This window comes from Vipera berus, assembly GCF_964194415.1.
Source record: "Vipera berus genome assembly, chromosome: 1".
NCBI lineage: Eukaryota > Metazoa > Chordata > Lepidosauria > Squamata > Viperidae > Vipera > Vipera berus.
In genome coordinates, this window is record NC_138202.1 from 302,633,148 (window position 1) to 302,654,414 (window position 21,267).

At 38.8% G+C, this 21,267-nt stretch overlaps 1 protein-coding gene across 4 annotated transcripts in view; it reads left to right on the forward strand.

Moving 5' to 3' along the window:
• Positions 1–21,267, forward strand: part of BABAM2 (BRISC and BRCA1 A complex member 2) — a gene marked incomplete at its 3' end in the record, with an annotated part of 185,462 nt that overhangs the window by 26,972 nt on the left and 137,223 nt on the right. For all 4 annotated transcript variants that reach the window (XM_081317295.1, XM_081317298.1, XM_081317297.1 and 1 more), the window contains exons 5-6: positions 2,831–3,025; positions 6,470–6,544. In XM_081317295.1, the coding sequence (XP_081173421.1) occupies positions 2,831–3,025; positions 6,470–6,544 (270 nt within the window). The remainder of the gene's footprint in view (positions 1–2,830; positions 3,026–6,469; positions 6,545–21,267) is intronic.

The window sequence follows — 21,267 nt, forward strand, 5'->3', positions numbered from 1 at the left end:
TTCATTTATTTAATGTCATGTGACTGAAGTTCCTTAAGCTCAATAATACTTGGGAAAAAATTCTTTTATTGTATAGAACAGTTAGTAAAATATTGATAAAATATTAGTAATATAATACATAATTATGGGAGAAAGGTTATTTCCATTTCTTATTGAGTTTGAATGGCAACAGACATGTTAAGCTTTCAGCTTTATGAAAAGGATATTTACTTAAAAGAAATAGAAATATGCACTTCTTGATTAACTTCTAATTGTGTAATGCAAGGTTTTTTTTAAAAAAAAAAGAACAGTCTGTACTTCAGAAAGGTGGGAAACGTTTCTGTTAAACTATTTTTACAAGTCTAATAGATGATTGATAATAGGTTTAATCTTAATTCAATATATATCAGATGCCAAATCATTTGTACTCTCTTGGCTGTGCAAGGTACAAATGTCCAAAGTCCATATGTAAGCTAAATATCTCACAAATGCATGTACAAAACTGGAATGCACAAGATTTTTCTACACAAAGATTCTTAACCTTTGAATGAACTATTGGAACCCACACTTTATAAAGGAATGGATTGAGACAGAACAAAAACTTAATTTCATATAAAATCATTTATATTTACAGGCAAGTGAAATTAAATAGTGTTGTGGGTTTTTTCCCCCAGTTGTGTATTAGAAAATCAAACTTTTGTGAGTTTCAGATAGCTGGAAAAGCATTTATAGATAGTTTGAAATCTTTGAGATCTTGGATTTAAAAAACAAGGTTGAGTAATAAATGCTTACATAAAAGAGCCTATATAATCATGGGAAGAATTTATTGACAAAGTGAAAAACAGCTGACAGAATTCCACTAGGGTTGATTGATAGGATGAAAATAGACAATAGAGGAAACAGATTAAGAGTTTATTTGGTTCAGGAGTTAGTGAAATAAAAGAACATTATAGGGTATTGGTGGTGTTAGAAGGGAATCTTTGTTTTGATTCAAACACTCTTGAGTTTATTACAGGAAATACCATGAGACTGATCTTCATCAAAGCAATTCCTTCATTGGCATTTAAAGATGGACACTGATGACTGCTTTTCCAGGTCAAGAGCTGGCTAAAGCAAGCAGCCTCTTGAATCTCAGTTGAGAGTATTGTAAAATCTTACTTTTTTAATGTCAAGGTGTTATATTGAGGTTGAGTACTCCAATGATAAGAAACAAAATGGCTCCATACAGGTATGGGTTATGATGGCAAGTGGGACAAGAATTTTGGTAGTAGAGATCCCCAGCTGAAAAAGGACAGGAGTAACTTATGGGAATGTCTTGCAGCTTCTTTACCTGCTGACTTGCCCATTGACTTTGCTTGTGGAAAGCTGGCATGGGAAGTTGCAAATGGCAATTTTGTGACTGCAGCTCACTGTGATGTAATTGCAAGCTGGGCACCTAAGTACCCAGATAGCAGTCACAGGACTGTTGGGCCACTTCAATGGCCACAGTTTCATGGAGTAATCATAAGTCGCCCTTGTTCAGAACTGTCATAATTTTGAATGGTTGCTGAATATGAGGTTGTAACTCAAGTTCTATCTGTGAATCAAAATGATGGTGCATTGCATAAGTTTCTACTCCTTTGTGTGCCTTACAAATCTATAAAAATAGTAATCTTTTATATATTATTAGATTATGGGAGCAGATAATGGGCTAGGTCCGTGGTGGCGAACCTATGGCATGCGAGCCTGTGGCATGCGTGCTGTCGCCCCAGTCCTAGGCCTTCAGCTGGGTTTTATAAAACCTTTTCGCTTTAGGCTTCCGCCACCGTGTGCAAAAAAAAGATTCAATCAATCAATCAATTTCAACTTCTCATGGGAAAAAAAATGATCTCGCCAAGTTGGAATTGATTGATTGAACTTTAGTCCCACCCAGTCTGCCATTACCACTGCAGCCACACCTACCCAATAGACCATGCCCACCTAATTGGCCACACCCACCCAACGGGACATCCCCACCTGATACCTGATGATACTTAAGTGGGTTTTGGGTTGCAGTTTGGGCACTTGGTCTCTAAAATGTTCGCCATCACTGGGCTAGGTGATCTGAATTTACTGGGTTAAATGATTTATATAGGACTGTGACCAGATACGAAGACCAGGAAATCTATAGATATATTACAATATATAGCCTTGTTTGCCTTGATATTGCCCATATTTTCCCCCTTTAATTTTTTTCTCCCTCTGCCAAAATCTTGAATAGATAAATATAAGAGTGGGTTCTTACACTGATGTAGTTAGTAACAAAGTGAGGACTGCTTCACTGTCTCAGAGGAGATTGACATCCACTCCAGTGCACTGAAAGCACAGGAGTAAAAAAAGCAAATCTAACGGCTTTGAATTTCTTATGTATAGGTTCTGCTTCTAAAATGTGCTACAATTATTCTATTCTCAGCTCAATTCTTATTTAATTGATTGCTTAATTCAGTTGTTGTTTGGCTGATCTGCTCCAGTCCTGACTGCTGTTAGAGAGGGATCTAACAATACCTATGAACCAAGGAAATATTTTGATTTGCATCTGGAAGCCAATATGGAAGTTAAAATACTAGGTGTGTTACTCTTTTTGTTCTGTTGTACCCATATGTCTTCACCAAAAGAGAAGGAAAATATTGCGAGTGCTCACTGTTTTTATTATTTTTTTAACCTAGAGTACCACAAGTGAAAGATCCATCAGTTTCAGTGATAACAATTATATTGATTCTCTGGCAAATTAAAGAAACATGCAAGTTGATCTATCGTCCAAATCCCACTTTGGACAATTCAAATATGACTACATTTCATTATTCATGTGTTAACGTGTCTCTTGATTGAATAGAATTTGGCCTGCTGGAATCCTTCAAATCCTGAATGCCTCCTGCTTGTTGTAAAGGAACTTGTACAACAGTATCACCAGTTTCAATGCAGCAGATTACGTGAGAGCTCTAGGCTCATGTTTGAATATCAAACATTACTTGAAGAACCTCAGTATGGAGAGAACATGGAAATTTATGCTGGCAAAAAGAACAACTGGGTAAGAGTACAACAACGGAAGAATACTACCGTACTAGAGATTCCATAGTAACTATAACCTGATTTGGAGAAAATGTTTGTCCTAGGTGTGTATTTCTTAAAATAGATGTCCTCAGTTTACCTTTGTTTCTCTTCTCCGTTCCTGCTGTTTAGCAATTTTAGCACCCCGATACTCCCATATTACACCCCTCCTGCGTGAGCTGCATTGGCTACCGGTTGCCCTCCGGGTGAGATTTAAGGTGCTGGTTCTTACCTTTAAAGCCCTACGTGGCTTAGGCCCAGGATACTTGCAGGACCATCTGCTGCCGGGAACGAATTCCCATCGCCCAGTACACTCACACAGAGAAGGCCTCCTCAGGGTACCATCGGCTAGACAATGTCGGCTTGCGACCCCCAGGGGAAGAGCCTTCTCTGTGGGAGCGCCAGCCCTGTGGAACCAGCTCCCCCCTGAGCTTCGGATGGCCCAAGATCTCCAGTCCTTTCGCCGCGGCCTCAAAACACTCCTTTTCCACCTGGCTGACCTAGACTGACAGGGATTTTAATTATATTTACAATTCTAACTCTATTCTTTAATTTATTTTAATTTATTTCAAATTTTATTTTTAATTTACTGTACAGAGACCTTTAAGTTTTGTTGTTGTTAGCTGCCCTGAGTCCCTCGGGAGGTAGGGCGGGATATAAATCCCATTAATAAATAAAAAATAAATAAATAAATAAATAAATAAATAAATAAATAAATAAATAAATAAATAAATTTTATTCCATTGCCTTGCTTGAACTTGTGTCCTAGGTAAACAACTATGGCTAACAATTACGTGGAATTGAAGATTGTGAATGCAATAAAGCACTTCTCACTGATCTTAACATGTAATGAATATTTTTATTCTAATTAAATAAATTCTACAAGCTTAACTAAAATGCAAGAGACCAGAGCTGGAAATGCTTCCTTCTGTTTCCTTCTTTTTCCAATAAAAGAGGCAATTAAAAAATAACAAGAACACTTGATATTGAGATGAAGCCCTCCAGTTTTCAGGGTAATTTGCAAGAAAATTGTGATTGAGTTGCAGATTGCATAGTAATATGTGGCTGTATACCATTCCGAAATAGCATACAGCATGTAAAAATAAAATAATTGGACATGATTCTAGGTATTTATTGTAAGCAGAAATTTAAAGCAAAATAGAATCTGTTTTTATTTATTTATCAGATTTAGAAACTGCCCATCTCACTCACAGAGTGACTTTTTAGTTTCAGTAAGTAGCTAAAGACCAGAGTTTTCAATCTCTGGTTCAGTAGCTCCTTAAAATGATACATTAATTTGTGGACTGGTACAATGGATAAAATGATTTCATTATGTGTATATACCATTTATTTTTAATAATTAAATTTTGACCTGCATATTCAGTAAAACAATATTTAATAAAATAAAAATATTAAAAATAAACTATTAAATAGGTAAATTTAAAATAGCAGTTTTAATATGGTAAGCTTACATATATCTATATAATTTAGAGATCTACGCAAAACAGAATCCTCTGACAGAGGAAAAAGTGTTAACTCCTGTCTAATTCATTAGAGTACAGGTGGTCCTCAACTTATGACCATTTGTTTAATGATAGTTCAGAGTTACCACAGAAAAAGTGACCTGTACTAATGTCTGTCACACCATCTCCGCAATTTGGGACCTTTATTGTCCATTTCCAGCCAAAAACGTCCATTGGGAAAGCGGAATTTGCTTAATGACTGCATGTTTCATTTAATGATAGTTGTAAAAATTGTCATAAAATTGGGTCTCACTTGACTTATGACAACAATGATGATAGAAATTCTGGTCCAGATTGTCGTCATAAGACAAGGACTGTCTCTATTCTTTTTTTTTTAATTCCATTTATATCCCACCCTTCTCCGAAGACTCAGGGCGGCTTACAAGCTTAGCAGTAGCCTTCATTCTATGTATATGCCTGCTTATTAGGGCTTTCACACACACCCCCAAGCGGCATTATTACAAAGTCAGCTTAATTGCCCCCAACAATCTGGGTCCTCATTTTACCTACCTCGGAAGGATGGAAGGCTGAGTCAATCTTGAGCCTGGTGGGATGCGAACATGCACTAATTGCAGGCAGCTGGTGTTACTTAAGGAGGCATTAGCCCACTGCTCCACCAAGGCTCAGTAATTCTTTCGAAGTATAGAAGGAATTATTCATGCTTTCAAAATGGTGTTACTATGGTCTATTTCAGTGGTCTTCAACTTTTCCAGCTTGGCAGACTGGTGGCAGTGGGGATGAGGAGGGAGAGGGGATGGTTTCATGTGCGCTGCTTTCCCAAATGCAGCTTTGCATGCACGCTTGCCCACCATTCTGCAGCCCGGTTCCAAATGGGTTGTGGCCTGGTACTGGGCCCTGGCCCCGGGAGGGGGGAATGGGGACCCCTGGTCTGTATATCAATGAAGTATACTTTTAGTCAGATTTGTGGTATTTGTTTCCTGACTTGCCTTACTTGAGAGGCATACAGTCCTGCCTTAATGATTCTTCTGTTGAATGACCAAAGTTATGAATTAAATGAATTATGATATACAACACCTGATGTGACCAGATTGGTAATGATTTGACTAAAACTGTCTGGTTTCCCAAAATAATATAGCAATAGAATATTGCTTATATAATAGAGCTGATCACCGACCATTGTTTCTTCATAATGTTTTATACTATTTTATGTGTAATGTCTAATATGTGTGTAATGTGTAATCATCTGAGAATGTGGTGATCCTTATTAGATAGTAATTAAGCTGTTTCCTCATTAGTTAATCCTTTTATAAATCCTGTTTAAAATAGTAGCACAGGAGATGCAGTTTAATTAGACCAATTAATTAAAAATTGTTGAAATGTTGTAAGGGTTGCAAAGGGTTTTTCCATGAAGTCTCATAAAATTTAAGGGGGAATGCAAAATCTCAAAAGTTTTCAATGCTCAGGCAAGAATCACAGGAGGTTTCAAGAATTACATTTTGTGACATCAGTTATCATTTGGTTCTTTCAAAAAAGTGTTTATGTAGTACTGACAGAATATGCAGACTTAAATATTTAAAAGATATCATTAGGGCAAGTTTTATATTTGGCCTTTTTTTCTAAGGAAGGATGCAACTCATACATCTACTGAAACTGGACACAAGGTCCCCACAAGATCTGAATTCCATTAGTCCTGAGTTTAGGAGTTAACACATAATGATCATTATAATTGGAAGATGGGAATGACATAATTGAGAGATATCTTGCTATCACTGGAGTCTGCTTTGGAGCAGACACCTTGCTTGCTCTGTGATTAGCTTTCAGTGTGTTACACGACTTTAAAAATTCAGTCTGTTTCAATTATGTCTCTCCAGATTATTAGGAATGCAAACTCTCAATTCAATATTGAGATCCTCTTTTTTTCTTTTCTTTTTAATTGATAGACTGGTGAATTTTCAGCTCGTTTCCTTCTGAAATTGCCAGTGGACTTCAGCAATATCCCTACCTACCTTCTCAAGGTAAAATAATCCATTATTACTTGAGCTACCACTTTCTTGGAAATAAATGAATTCCAATGCTTCCTGTTTTTTTCTGTAACTCCTCCCCCCCCCTTTGATTCCCTCTCTTTCTCTCTTAATCTTTTCTGTCTTTGTATTTTCTTTCTTTCTTTGAAACTTAATAAAGCTGGTTAAACAGTTTTGCACCTTTCTTTTGTCTGCACTGTGTATTTTCATAAGCCTTATCTTGCAAAAAAAAATGAATTCAGTTGAGGTATCAGAATATGTAGGCATTACATGTAAATTTCCCTAAAAATCCTTCAGTAGTTTTCAACATGACTTTTAATATCCAAATAGATTTAAATGATTCTGTTTAAGACTTTGAAACTTTGAGTCAACAAGCTAACTCAGGAGGAGGTACACATAGGAACTTTTCTGTACTTAGGAAACCTATTGAATTCAAGCCAGAAAAAGAGGTTCTATGAGGTTGTTAAATTCTTAGGGAAATGAAAAATGAATATACTGTATATTGTTCAGATATGTATTAAAAATCTGCTAGGACAAATGTGCTGATATGAAGAGAAAGCTCAGCTATATCTAAAGGAACAGATAATGTCTCCTGTATGTAACTTCTCAGTCTGTCTATCTATCTAAAGCCTAAATAATTGAACAAGAAAGATGACTTGAAATATTTTAAATATTTTTATTATTAACAAGTTGCACTTTTACATCCACTTTTCCCGATTAAGCTCTTTTAAACTGATTAATCTGTACCTTTGAATAGAGTTTTGGGTGTGTGTGTGTAAGGGGAGGGGGGAATTGTGTTGCTAAAATGTATTACAGCAGGGGTGGTCAAACTCTCAATGTCATGTAATGTGTCGCGACATATCGCGACTTTTTCCCCATTGCGGGAGCTGGGGTGGGCACGGTTTCGGCACGATGCATCCAGCCCGCGGGCAGGCAGTTTGACACCCCTGTATTACAGTAATCGTCAGACAAAGCACCCACTCATACCTGTGATAGTATACTAAGAACTTTAGTTAGCTATGTGCCATTAAATTTAACTCAGTTCTCACTACTGTAATTCTGATTGACAAACACTATTCCTTCTAGTTTTCATGAATAACCCTTAGCTCTGCTGGAGATATTTCAGGAAAACAGCCATTCACTTCATTTATTGTTTTCCACTTTTTCAACTATCCCCAACCTTGCCAAACATATTTGATATAATCCAGCATTTCTTTCATCACTTGCCCAAAGTATGTGAGTTATGAAATATTAAATTTAACTAAAATGAAATATAACATTTGCAAAATTATCATTCTTATATTTTCTTGCATGAAGATTCCAAATATCCACCCCATAATCTTGCTTCTATTTCAATGTGTTAGATATAGAACACTTTTTAAAATTGATATTGTTCTGATTTTAAAATATTAAGCTGATTGATTTCAAAAAAAGTTAATATAAAAAAATCTAAACATTATGATATAAGTAACACCAGCTGCCTGCAATTAGTGCAGGTTCGCATCCCACCAGGCTCAAGGTTGACTCAGCCTTCCATCCTTCCGAGGTAGGTAAAATGAGGACCCAGATTGTTGGGGGCAATTAAGCTGACTTTGTAATAATGCCGCCTGGGGTGTGTGTGTGTGAAAGCCCTAACAAGCAGGCATATACATAGAATGAAGGCTACTGCTAAGCTTGTAAGCCGCCCTGAGTCTTCGGAGAAGGGCGGGATATAAATGGGATTAAAATAAATAAATAAATAAATAAATAAATAAATAAATAAATATCGATATAGGAAGAAGTATTAGTGATTATAATTGTTAATAAATTTTATCTTTTTTATATGAAGTTGTGCCTTAACATAATGAAAAGCAAAGGAATAGTGAACTTGTTAGAAAACCATGACTGGCTGATGTGGACTTTTAATATATTTTCTTTAAACGAGAAAGGCAATGAATACAGGAGCTATTGTCCATACTGATTAGGGAGTCACATATTTTATGTGACAAAGAATCATATATACTGTGCCCTTGAAGCTCAGAGAAAACTTAAGCTTTTAAAATATATGAATTTGCCCCAAGTAACGAACAACAAATAACATTAATTTCTTGCTTGTAGTGATTGCTGTGCCTGATTATTCAGTGAACAGTGAGCATTTCTGTCAGAGTTTATCTTGCTAATAACAATATTAAGCCAAGAGCATCCAAAGCATTATCTTTTTTTTTTTGCAAATATTGTCTGATCAAAAAAGAGTAAGAATAATAATGTAGGCATCCTTTGTCCAATACATTAAGAGTTTTGATTGACTTTTTTTTTTAATCATAAAGGACAATATGTTATGTCTTTGTTTTTTGTATGGTTGGGAAATCCGTGCAACATTTTGCTAAATGTTGTTCAAATTATATATATACGTGCGTATTTACATATACAGGTTGTCCTCAGTTAGCAAGGTTAATTGGAGCCAGAATTTCCATCATTTAACAATGTATCTGTAAAGCACTGTCATGTGACTACATTGATTAGCAGTGGCAATCCCCGCCTATCGCTATTATTAAATGTGGTTTTCAGGTTGTTAAGTGAGAACCCCTCACAACTTCCTGCTGGTGTCCAACAACAAAAGTCAGTGGAGAAGCTAGCAGGAAGTTCCATGCCCCTGGCAGCTTGCAAGCAGGCAGGCAGATAAATGGCTGATGTGGGATGAGGAAAGGTGCACAATGGTCTAATGCAGCATGCTGCAAATGCAGCAAGGCTTCAAGTGACTGCTGTCAGGCAAGGGCGGGTGCAAGAGTCCAATGCAACACTGTGTGAATGGAGTGAGGCTTCAGGTGGCTGAAAGTATATGCACAATGAATGGGAATTTGAAGAGTTTGTGTGGTGGAAAGTACAGAAATGTCATTCAGTTAGGCTCCAGTTACTTGGAGGATACCGTATATACTTGAGTATAAGCCGAATTTTTCAGCCCACTTTTTGGGCTGAAAAATTCCACTTCGGCTTATACTCCAGTCAACAAAAAAACTTACCGAGGACTTGTGCGCGGCCGAGGCTTTGGTGCTTCCGGGATCGCGCGCACCTCTCCCAAGCCACCGCCGTCCGAGACCTGCCGAAGTTTGGGGAGGTTTGGGGAGGTGCGCGCGCACCTCCCCAAACCTCCCCAAACGTCGGCAGGTCTCCGTTCCTCCGCGCCCTGCCTGCCTGCTTCTTTCCGCAGCGGAAAGAAGCAGGCAGGCAGGGCGCGGAGGAACGGAGACCTGCCGATGTTTGGGGAGGTTTGGGCGCCTCCCCAAACCTCCCCAAACGTCGGCAGGTCTCTGTTCCTCCTGCCGACGTTTGGGGAGGTTTGGGCACCTCCCCAAACCTCCCCAGGTCTCCGTTCCTCCTGCCGACGTTTGGGGAGGTTTGGGCACCTCCCCAAACCTCCCCAGGTCTCCGTTCCTCCGCGCAGACCTGCCGACGTTTGGGGAGGTTTGGGCGCCTCCCCAAACCTCCCCAAACGTCGGCAGGTCTCCGTTCCTCCTGCCGATGTTTGGGGAGGTTTGGGCGCCTCCCCAAACCTCCCCAGGTCTCCGTTCCTCCGCGCAGACCTGCCGACGTTTGGGGAGGTTTGGGCGCCTCCCCAAACCTCCCCAAAAGTCGGCAGGTCTCCGTTTCTCCTGCCGACGTTTGGGGAGGTTTGGGCACCTCCCCAAACCTCCCCAGGTCTCCGTTCCTCCGCGCAGACCTGCCGACGTTTGGGGAGGTTTGGGCGCCTCCCCAAACCTCCCCAAACGTCGCCGGGTCTCTGTTCCTCTGCGCCCTGCCTGCCTGCTTCTTTCCACAGCGGAAAGAAGCAGGCAGGCAGGGCGCGGAGGAACAGAGACCCGGCGACGTTTGGGGAGGCGCCCAAACCTCCCCAAACGTCGGCAGGTGTCCGTTCCTCCGCGCCCTGCCTGCCTGCTTCTTTCCGCTGCGGAAAGAAGCAGGCAGGCAGGGCGCAGAGGTCCGGAGACCTGCCGACGTTTGGGGAGGTTTGGGGAGGTGCGCGCGCACCTCCCCAAACCTCCCCAAACTTCGGCAGGTCTCCGGACGGCGGCGGCTTGGGAGAGGTGCGCGCGATCCTGGAAGCACCGAAGCAAGTCCTCGGTAAGCTCCGGGCGGTCACTTGCTTCGCGTCTCCTGAGGGAAGGGGGGGCGACTGGAGCGGGCGTGTTTCCTCGCCTGCTGGGCGCCGCGATTTGCCCGGGGAACGCGCGGGCCCCGAATGGCAGCGTGGAGCGAGGAAGCTGACAGCCAGGGCTTCCCCGAGAGCCGCGGCCACACAGGGTATTCCTGTGTATTCAGGCTTGCAAAATGGCGGATCAAGCCTCTGCTGGCGGCAGAGGCTTGCAGAACGGCGGATCGGCTTATACTCGAGTCAACAACTTTTTCCAGTTTTTGGGGGTGAAATTGGGGGTCTCGGCTTATACTCGAGTCGGCTTATACTCAAGTATATACGGTATATATTTTTTGAAAATAAGCAGCTACTTACTGTAATTCTGAGCATCAGCTTTGAACTATTGTTTTAGCATGTTATAATAAAATTGATTTTCAAGAAATAAAACAGTTCTTTTATAAAGAGAATTATTTTCCCACTCTATCACAAATAATTCAGTGTTTTAAAATTTTTGCTTGCTTGCTTGCTTACTTATTTAGTTATCATGCCTCCAATTACTGCAATATCTCTACAGTGTACAGTATAACACTCCTTGTCTTAAGGACTCAAGGAAAGAATGCAGTATGTTTATATGATGTAGGAATAGTGGAAGTGATGGGAAGTTCTTCTTTGTGATCTTTGTGATTCATATACAGTACTTGGGTTCTGCTCTTGAGCATAGCCTGTTTTGAATTTTCTAGATCTAGAGCTTATATAATTCTTGGCTGGAATCCAGCGATCCATACATATCACACATGACTAGGCATGGTTCATGCTGATCCCCCTTAGATCAACTTTGATTACACAGAGACAAAGATGCTATCATTCATCTGTATTTTATTTTTGTGGTTTTTATTTTTATTTTGTTCTTAACCTATCTGAAGACTCAAGGACAATATTGTAAAAACCAATTCTTCACCATAGATAGGTATAATTTTAATCTTTTCTACATGGGAAGATTTTAACAGTAGATTTTTGAAAGCACTGGTAAATATTTATTACATAGGGTCAATTGTCATATAATCCTTGGTACAGGGATATAAGTGACTGTCTTCCATAGTCCAGATACTATAATTTTACACATGGCCATGATTGGTTTTTTTCCTGCACATTCCTGGGATTCTGTGAAGATTCTCAGTTGTCCCAAAGGTACTTTTTCAAAAGGCAACTGGACTGCTTTTTCCCTTAAGGAAGAAAAATTTGCACTCATTTGCACTCTTATACAAGTGACCCTGGAGGCACAAATAAACCACCAAGGGGCCTCAAGAGCTCTCAGGGAGAGTGCTAATGACCAGATGACTGCAAAGAAATATGATCCTTCCAATACTGTTAGAACTAATCCTTCCATCCTCTCCACCATCCTGCCAGAATCAGTGAAGCCTCTTGGATGAGAAGCAAAATGTCTTCTTCCTCCTCTTCCTCAAGGGAAAAAACAGTTCAGTTGCCTTTGAGATTCCTGGGATTCCTTTGCATCCTTAGGAAGACTCTACTATTCAGAATGCTCCTTCAAGGTGGATCTTGCATTCTAGCCCTCTCCAATCCTTAGGCTAAAGGTCACCTGCTTCTACACACTCAAGAGTTTAGATTTGCATCTGCAGAAGTTTTTATACCTCAGAACATTGTCACTGCAGATCAATCCAATCAAGTTCTACATTTACAGTTTTGCCTGATGTTCATGCACCCAGCTCCCTTTTTTGAAAGATTCTACACCTTTTTGTCAGTTGACACAACCATCTCAGTTTGTTGAGGATTTAGTTTACCAGTTACTTTAAGCTTCTGTTTTTGATTCTCATTCCCAAGTTTCCTGGGCCAGATAGGCTACTCTGCCTTCAATTTCCTATTGAAAATTCTCCTTCAGCGTATGGAAAATCTTTACCCAGGTATCTGTCAGATTTTTGGATATTGAATATTATACTGTGATAGTAATACTGACATATAGCCATATGCTTAATCAGCAAAGAGGTTTTTCACATGAATATTGAAATCTCCCAACAAAAGTTAAAAAGTCTATAATGCCAAAGCCGAAACCACTTTTATCAGCTCACCTAAGAAATACTGTCTATGATAACCAGTCATACTTACTACTGTTATCCATTACTATATTAATTATTGTTACCTAGACATATGTAGGGACGCGGTGGCTTAGTGGGTTAGGACGCTGAGCTTGTCGATCAGAAGGTCGGCAGTTTGGCGGGTCGAATCCTGAGTGCTGCGTAACAGAGTGAGCGCCTGTTACTCGTCCCAGCTTCTGCCAACCTAGCAGTTCGAAAGGACGTAAAAATGCAAGTAGAAAAATAGGGACCACTACGGTGAGAAGGTAACAGCGTTCTGTGTGCCTTTGGTGTCTAGTCATGCCGGCCACATGACCACAGAGACGTCCTCGGACAAGCGCTGGCTCTTCAGCTTTGAAACAGAGATGAGCACTGGCCCCTAGAGTCAGAAATGACTAGCATGCATGTGCCGGGGAACCTTTACCTTTAGACATATGTACCCAGACAATATTGTTTGCTAAATATTGAAAATGTTACTGGGGGATAACCCCAATGTTGACCCCAACCCTGTCCTAATCCCAACCCCAGTTTAAACCCCAACCCTATCTTATTCCTAACCCATAAAATCCAATAAAATTCTTTAAAAAAAAAAGAAAGAAAGAAATAACTCAGGTCACAAGGTTGAGAGAACCAAATCTCCAGTCTTCCCTATATTTTCAATCAGAATAGGAAGATTTATTTCAACTTCTTCTTTTGCAAAAATCATATTTTACTCATACAGATAATAACTTGGAACCACAGCATAATTTCATAAGTTCAGGAATGGTGACAAACCCAGGCCAATTCTCAGTGGGGAAAACTATATTTTGAGATACATTATAAAAATAAACATCCATTCTTCCTTCCATCTTTCCTTCCTTCCTTCATCAATATTTTTATTAAACCAGCTTCCTTTGACAGATTATTCATTTACTGTATTTTAAAAAAATTTTTACACCCTACTTGCTCTCCTCTATCTTACTTTGTTTAATATCTACCCTAAAGTTTATTCCTACATCCTAATTTTATCACATTTCCCAAATTCTTGTTATTTTTCTGTTGTATTGTCATTCTATTCTGTGGCAAGAACACTGAATTCCAAACTTGGCAAACTTCTCTTTTTATCCTAGAAATAGAATGACTGTGGCAAAAGAAAGCAAAGGTAGTGCCAATAATAATAATAGGCACCTTGTGTGCAATCCCAAAATAGCTGGAGCACCAGTTGCACACTCCTAGCATTGATAAAATCACCAGTTAATTGCAAGAGGTAGCTTTATTCACAACAGTTTACATCCTGAGACAATACCTTTAACGCCATCAAACATCCACATCTGCCTATCTCAAGTTCTTAGGAAGGTGGATAAAAATGCCACTCCATTCTGAACATCTGGCTGACTATGCAACAAATCATAATTTATTAAACTTGTATGCTGCCCAACTCTGGGCAGCTCACAACAAACAAATTGCAATAATATCAATAAACCTAAGAAATAAACAATGGCAAGTACGATGAAGCAAGGGATCTTATTCTACCTTGCTGGAGGTCTGAGTGAAGAGCCAGGTTTTAATGATTCTTCTAAATAACAGCAGAGTGGGAGCCATCCATATCTTTGGGGGGGGAGAAATAGTCATATTTTAATATGGCTTCCTGGAGACCAGGAGAAAAGGGGCATTCTGGTGTCGGGACACATGATCTTCCAGAGGAGAAGGGTTGAAGAAGCTTATTTCATATGTCTGTAAGGATCGCAATCCCTGAGAGAGATAACCTGAAATGAGCACACCCTGCCAAAATGTATCAAACAGGCAGATATATGAAGAGAAGCTATCAAGGCTCTGAATTATGAAAGGCTTTAAAGATGATAACCAGCTCTTTGACATGCACCTAGAAGCCAATACATAAGCTAATCAAGCTCTCCAAATAGAGGTGCCCATAATTACTTAAACCATCATATTATTGATCACTTGAAGCTACAAAATGTAGCCCACTGTAAAAGCCCTTGAAAAGCATTACAGTATTTTGCAGTAATCCAGATGAGAGATGATGGCTTCAGTGACTACCGGTATTAGTAAAGCCTACTGTTCCAGGAAGAGTCATAAGTGGCACACAAGGAGCTGTGTAAAGGCCTTCTTGGCTCCAACTGCTACTTGCTCACCAAGTAGGAGTTGTGACTACAGGAGGACTCGCAATTTTGAGCCAATTTTTGGGCTGGTGGGAGTGACAGCATTAGACAGAACTAAAGATTTTCTCTCTCCAGAATCAGATGGCTTATAAAATTGCTTAAATTTAATAGCGTAAATACATTTTAGCTACAATAGTATAGTCCTGAGCCTGATTAGATTCCCTTCTCCAGTCTGATATTCAATTTGCACCTGTCTTTGCATCATAATCCCTCTGGTATGATATAGTATTGGCTGGGCAGGGGAAAATTTAAGTTATTTCAGGTGAAGAAGGACAAGCTGGCTGTGGCCTAGTTTCAGGTCTCTAGTGATATATATATATATATTTAATCCCATTTATATCCCGCCCTTCTCCAAAGACTCAGGGCGGCTTACAATCTAAGCACAATCAATGTGCTTAGCAATAGCCTTCATTCTATGTATATGCCTGCTTATTAGGGCTTTCGCGCTCCCCCCCCCAAGCGGCATTATTACAAAGTCAGCTTATTGCCCCCAACAATCTGGGTCCTCATTTTACATACCTCGGAAGGATGGAAGGCTGAGTCAACCTTGAGCCTGATGGGACTCGAACCTGCACTAATTGCAGGCAGCTGGTGTTACTTAAGGAGGCATTAGCCCACTGCTCCACCAAGGTCCATAAACAGATAAATATGTGTTTTGTGTAAAACATTGAACTGGAATATAAAACAGTCATACAGATATCTATGGAGCTTCTTAATCATCTAGGTCATGATTGTCCCAAAGGTGCCTTTTCCAAAAGGCAACTGGATTTTCTTGGTGTTTTTTTTTTCTTTGAAAAAGGTTCTGCTTTTCATCCAAGAAGCTTTTTCCCTTTTTCAAAGGAAAAAAAAACCCAAGAAAGTCCAGATGACTTCTAGAAAAAAACACCTTTGGAGCAACAGTCATACAGGTTTGTATAATTGTGGGCAAATTAGGATTACTTATCCTACCCTATGTAAGTATTCCTTCATTATACTCAGCCTATTGGCTTCTTTTTTTTTAAGAAAAAAAAAGTCTAACTGTCCAACTTGGTTCTGTTCCAAACATAAAAGGAAATGAATTATAGTAGTAACGGTGTAGAGCAGATGTTTTGGTTGGACTAGCCATTAACACTCTGACTCATAATAAATTCTCAGTTCCAGTAAGTTCCCAGTTCTTAGTTACAGTAGGTAGTAGGATGCAAGAGAACAATGTGTTTATGCTTTCTGTTTTAAATGTGTTTGGGAATCAATACTTGCCAGGAATTATTCTTTATAAAAGACACTATTGTTCATTTGTTTTGCTAGTCACAAATGTAAACAGTATTCTGAGGCCTTCATCTATAGAAAGAATAAAAACTTCTGCTCAATATAAATCATGCTAATAAATAAAATTGAAATTAGTGAATATTAATGCACAAGTTAAAGAGTTCTTATATATATATATATATATATATATATATATATATATATATATATATATATATATATATATATATATATATATATATATATATATGGGGACGCGGTGGCTCAGTGGGTTAGGACGCTGAGCTTGTCGATCGGAAGGTCGGCAGTTTGGCGGGTCGAATCCCGAGTGCCGCGTAACAGAGTGAGTGCCTGTTACTCGCCCCAGCTTCTGCCAACCTAGCAGTTCGAAAGCACGTAAAAATGCAAGTAGAAAAATAGGGACCACTACGGTGGGAAGGTAACAGCATTCCGTGCGCCTTTGGCGTCTAGTCATGCCGGCCACATGACCACGGAGACGTCCTCGGACAAGCGCTGGCTCTTCGGCTTTGAAACGGAGATGAGCACCGGCCCCTAGAGTCGGAAACGACTAGCACGCATGTGCGGGGGAACCTTTACCTTTACCTATATATATATATATATATATATATATATATATATATATATATATATATATATATATATATATATATTTGTAAAAAATTTGTAGCCCATTTTTCTCTGAATGCTTTGGAGACAGTTTACAAACATAATTTTAAAGCCAAAAAATTAAATTATTATGAATTATGTTATAATCCATGTTCCCACAAAAAATAGAATCAAAAAAGGTTAACAAAATGCAAGATCAATTATATTTAAAATATTAACACTCATGGAATACAAACCAGTGAAAAATAAATAGTAGCATCCATCAGATTAAAAACTGGATCAATGAAGCCAAATAGCAGCAAAATCTGCTTTCAGTAAACATTCTGTATGCTAGCAGAAAAATAATAAAGAGAGAAATACCCCATACCTTCTCTTTGTAAGTGGTGTTTTTTTTAAATTGAGGGTAGCTACTTGGATATATTTTTTTCTTTTTTCCTTTTTGGTTAGTGGTAAATAACAGGACTGTCCTCAAATCTTAAAATAAGGAAAGATTCATATGAGATAATATCCAAATTTATTACAACTTGCACTCAAAAAGAATTTATACCCATGGATATTTTAACAAGATCTAGCAAAGTGTTTTTGATCTGCTAAAGTTTCAAAATATTTTTAAAAGGTATTCCCAGGTAGAGTGCATTACACTGATGCCTCATTTGTGTCAACCTGATCTAGTGTGATCTATGGATATAAGGATTCATCTCTGAGTCTGGAAATGAGAGTAATCCTAATTGTAGTCTTTAAGACAAGTTCAATCCCTCTAAAAAAGGCTGAATCTCTATATCTTAATTGGTCATTCAACAGGCAGGATCACTGTTTTGTTTTATCTATAGGTTAAGTTTGGCCTCCACCTAATCATGTGATCACATTTTGGACTCTTGGCAACTGGTTTGTTTTTATGACCAGTTGCCATGTGCTCTGTCATATGGCTCCCATTTGCAATCTTTTCTGCCAGCTTCTCCCAAATTCAGTGGGGAAGTTAGCAGGGAAAGTTGCAAGGGAATGGAATATTAGATTTGAGATCCATTCCCCCAGTATGCCAAAGGATTTGCTCTCCCTTCTGTGTAGGGAGAAGAAAGACTCCTGCACGCGAGAGAAATGGATCCAAATTTAGTAAACACCATCCTTCTCGTGATTCTTCTGCCCAGTGGGATGCAGAGAGGGCCCTGGCCCTTTCTCTGCTTCACAATTCCCAAAAGGCCTAGGCCTTTCCCCAGTGCTCTGTTTAATGACCCATAAGATTACCTAACAACTGAAACTGGGTATCATGGTTCCGACAGATGAAACCCTTCAAAAGAACTTCGAGGCATTGTTTTCCTTAAAGAATTTTTTATTCGGGAAACAAAGTATTGGCACTACATAGTTGAACCCAAAAACTAAATCCCCTGGATACAAAGTAACAAAGTTCAATTCCCACCCCCAATAAACAGTCATAAATCACATTCCCCAATTAGCTTGAAGCGCGGGCTTTCTCCCCAGCTCTCCAGCCTGCCAAACATTATCAGCTCTGGGCCCAGTTTGTCCTTGGATTCCCATGGCAGAGTTGTTATTATTATGGCTAACTGAACTCTCATCCCAATTCCCCCTCCCAGCACCAACTGATTCTAAAAGCATAGAGAAAATGGCTGCATTTTCATCTGTTGTCAAAACAAGAACATCCAATGTTAGCACTGGGAGAGCTGGAATTGTGGTTGCTGATGAAATGGCCACATGGGGTCTTGCTTAAAGTTTGCTGCATTCAACATTTAAAATTTTGGCCCAACTGTGTTTATAAATAGAAGACTACTTGTATAGCTCAGTGGTAAAATATCTGAATTTCTTGCAGATTATTATATTTTGCATTTGTTGCAGATTGCTTCAGTTCCAGTTCTTTGCATCTTTAGGTAGGATGGGAAATCTTCAATCTTAAGCTACTAATCAGCATGCACAGTATTAAACTAGATAAGCCGAGCATAAGACAGTTTCCCGTGTTTCCACTATGAATTCTCCAATTTTCTTTTAAAACCATATAACCATATAGGTTATCTGATGTCCTGAAATTATCTGTTTCTTAAAGTCATTTGTAGTTAGTAAAATCCCCCATCTCCGTTGACAATTTGTTTACGTAGACAAGAAAACATTTCTGTATTTGAAATTTGTCCCAATTCTATTCCCAATAATTTTACTGGTAGAGGGCGAAAAAAAAGAGCCAAAAGCAAGCAAATTCAGTGTGGATGAAACAGAACTGGTTCTTATCATTTCATGCCCTTTCTTCCCTGGATGCTGTATTTTAAACAGAAGACACTGGTTGAAGGTTGGAAACCTCTCTTTGTACATCTATGATTAACATAGCAATTGGTTGTAGCTGCAGTGCTTAGCCTCTGATGACAAGGAAAAAAATGACAGGCTGGTTTCCCCTTAGGATGCCTGGCCTTTTTCTAAGTGGCCTGTGCCCCTCCTGAGGAACCACATTCTGAAAACCACTGATTTAATTAGCTTAGCTACAGATTTCATTTTTCATGAAAATTACTGTGTATAGCGGTATAAACATTTAATTTTGTTTTGGAACATAGGAGCTTTTAATCATAATCCACAAGTTAATTACAATTCTAAAGGAACTTCTGAAGATACACAAGTCAAAAAGTGTACAAGCAAAAGTTTCATTTTCTCTGAAGCAGAAGAAAAGTGGCTATGGAGAATTACAAACTCATGATATGGCAAGGCCTGTTGGTGTATTGGAAGATGCCTGAGCTGGAACCAATCTTCTGATAGGATCCTAAGCAATGCAGCATTGTTTAAAAGAGGGGAATAAAAAATAATAATCAAAATAATAATAATAAAATAATCAAAATATAAAATGCTTGTATAATAGAAAAGATGTCTAACAAAGAAAAAAAATATAAAAAGGAGAGGAGAAGTCAATGGATCAGTAGATTTCATTTACATCTTGAATTTATGGTTAGTTTGTTCATGCATAATATTAAGTCATAATATAGTTTGTTTACTTTTAAGTTAATACTAGGACAACTATTAGGTCTTCATGGAAACTAGACTTCTGTGGCTTATTTAGGAGCTAGGTCTTTACATAATGTATCTGAGCTAGGATAATTTGAGCTTGGTTATTTGTATGTCAAGTGAGAACTCTGGCTTGATTTGTTTGATGATCCATTCCTTTGTTTTCTTGCTTGTCCATGGTATGCTCTCTAACACCAAAGTTCACAAGCATTAATATCAATATTACCCTGCTTTTTTCAAAGTCTACCTTTTACTTCCATAAAGTATCACTGGGAATACCATTGCTTGCATTGTTCTGATCTTTGTTGGTATAGACACATCACAGGATCTGAATGAATCATTCCCTTAATTTAAGAACAAAATATGATTTGATAAGAATTACAAAATAGAATATAGACCATATTATATTATTATATTGCTAAGCTACATTGACAGTTTAGCTATGAAAGCCTTGGAAAAATATATTCAGATCCCGTGATGTGTCTATACCAACAAAGATCGAAAAACAAATAATTGATTCATCAAAGCAACAACTTAAATCTTAGAAAAATTTCCCACTCCTCCTGGTTGGAGACAGCAGAGAATGGAGCTGAGATGGTATTGCAACATGCTTTGCCAGGGTTAATAGTTGTATTATAACCAGCAAAATGTTCTGCAAATCAGTCCTTAGCTACGGAAGCTTATTGGTTATACGGGAATACTCACTCTTAGATCTGTCTACCTCACAAGAATATTGGTGTATGGAAAAATTAGAGAAGGAAGTGCTATTTACTCAGCCATGAAATGCAGGAAGAAATATAGAATATAAAACCTTATAAATAGGAAGAAAAAGTTGTGTTGCATATGTTCAGTGCCTTATCACAGTCTAGTTTGGAAGCATCACTGCTTCAGACAGGAAGGCGGTGCAGAGAGTGGTGAGGATGGCCGAAAAGATCATTGGCAGTTTCCTCCCTCCCATCCAGGACATAGCACAGAAGTGTTGCTTGAGCAGGGTCCGTAAGATTATCTGGGACACTACCCATCCTCTTCACGACCTGTTTTCCTTGTTACCCTCTGGGAGGAAGCTTCGTGGTATCCGTAGCAGAAAATCCAGATTTAGCCACAGTTTCATTCCATACAGCATTAACCTTGTGAACTCTCAAGCTTCCTCCTTCTGTTATATATTCAAGATGGACAGTATTTAATATTTATTTGTTATGTATATGTAGGGGTGTGGGTCTATACATATGTCTATATATTATGGTTAGGTGTGTCATGTATGTGTTCCACTTTGAGAGCGGGCAACTAAATTTCATTTTTGATGTGTGCCGTTGTGCCCACAGTAAAAAAATGACAATAAAGGTTATCTTATTTATTATTTGTAGAAATAATAATGGTAGAAAACAAACAAAGAAATCTGAGCTATATGGTTTTTCCCAAAAAATATTTCTAGGATGTTAATTACATTGGAAAGCTATATGGTTCTATAATTGTACATAACTGCTTTTTTACTCTTAT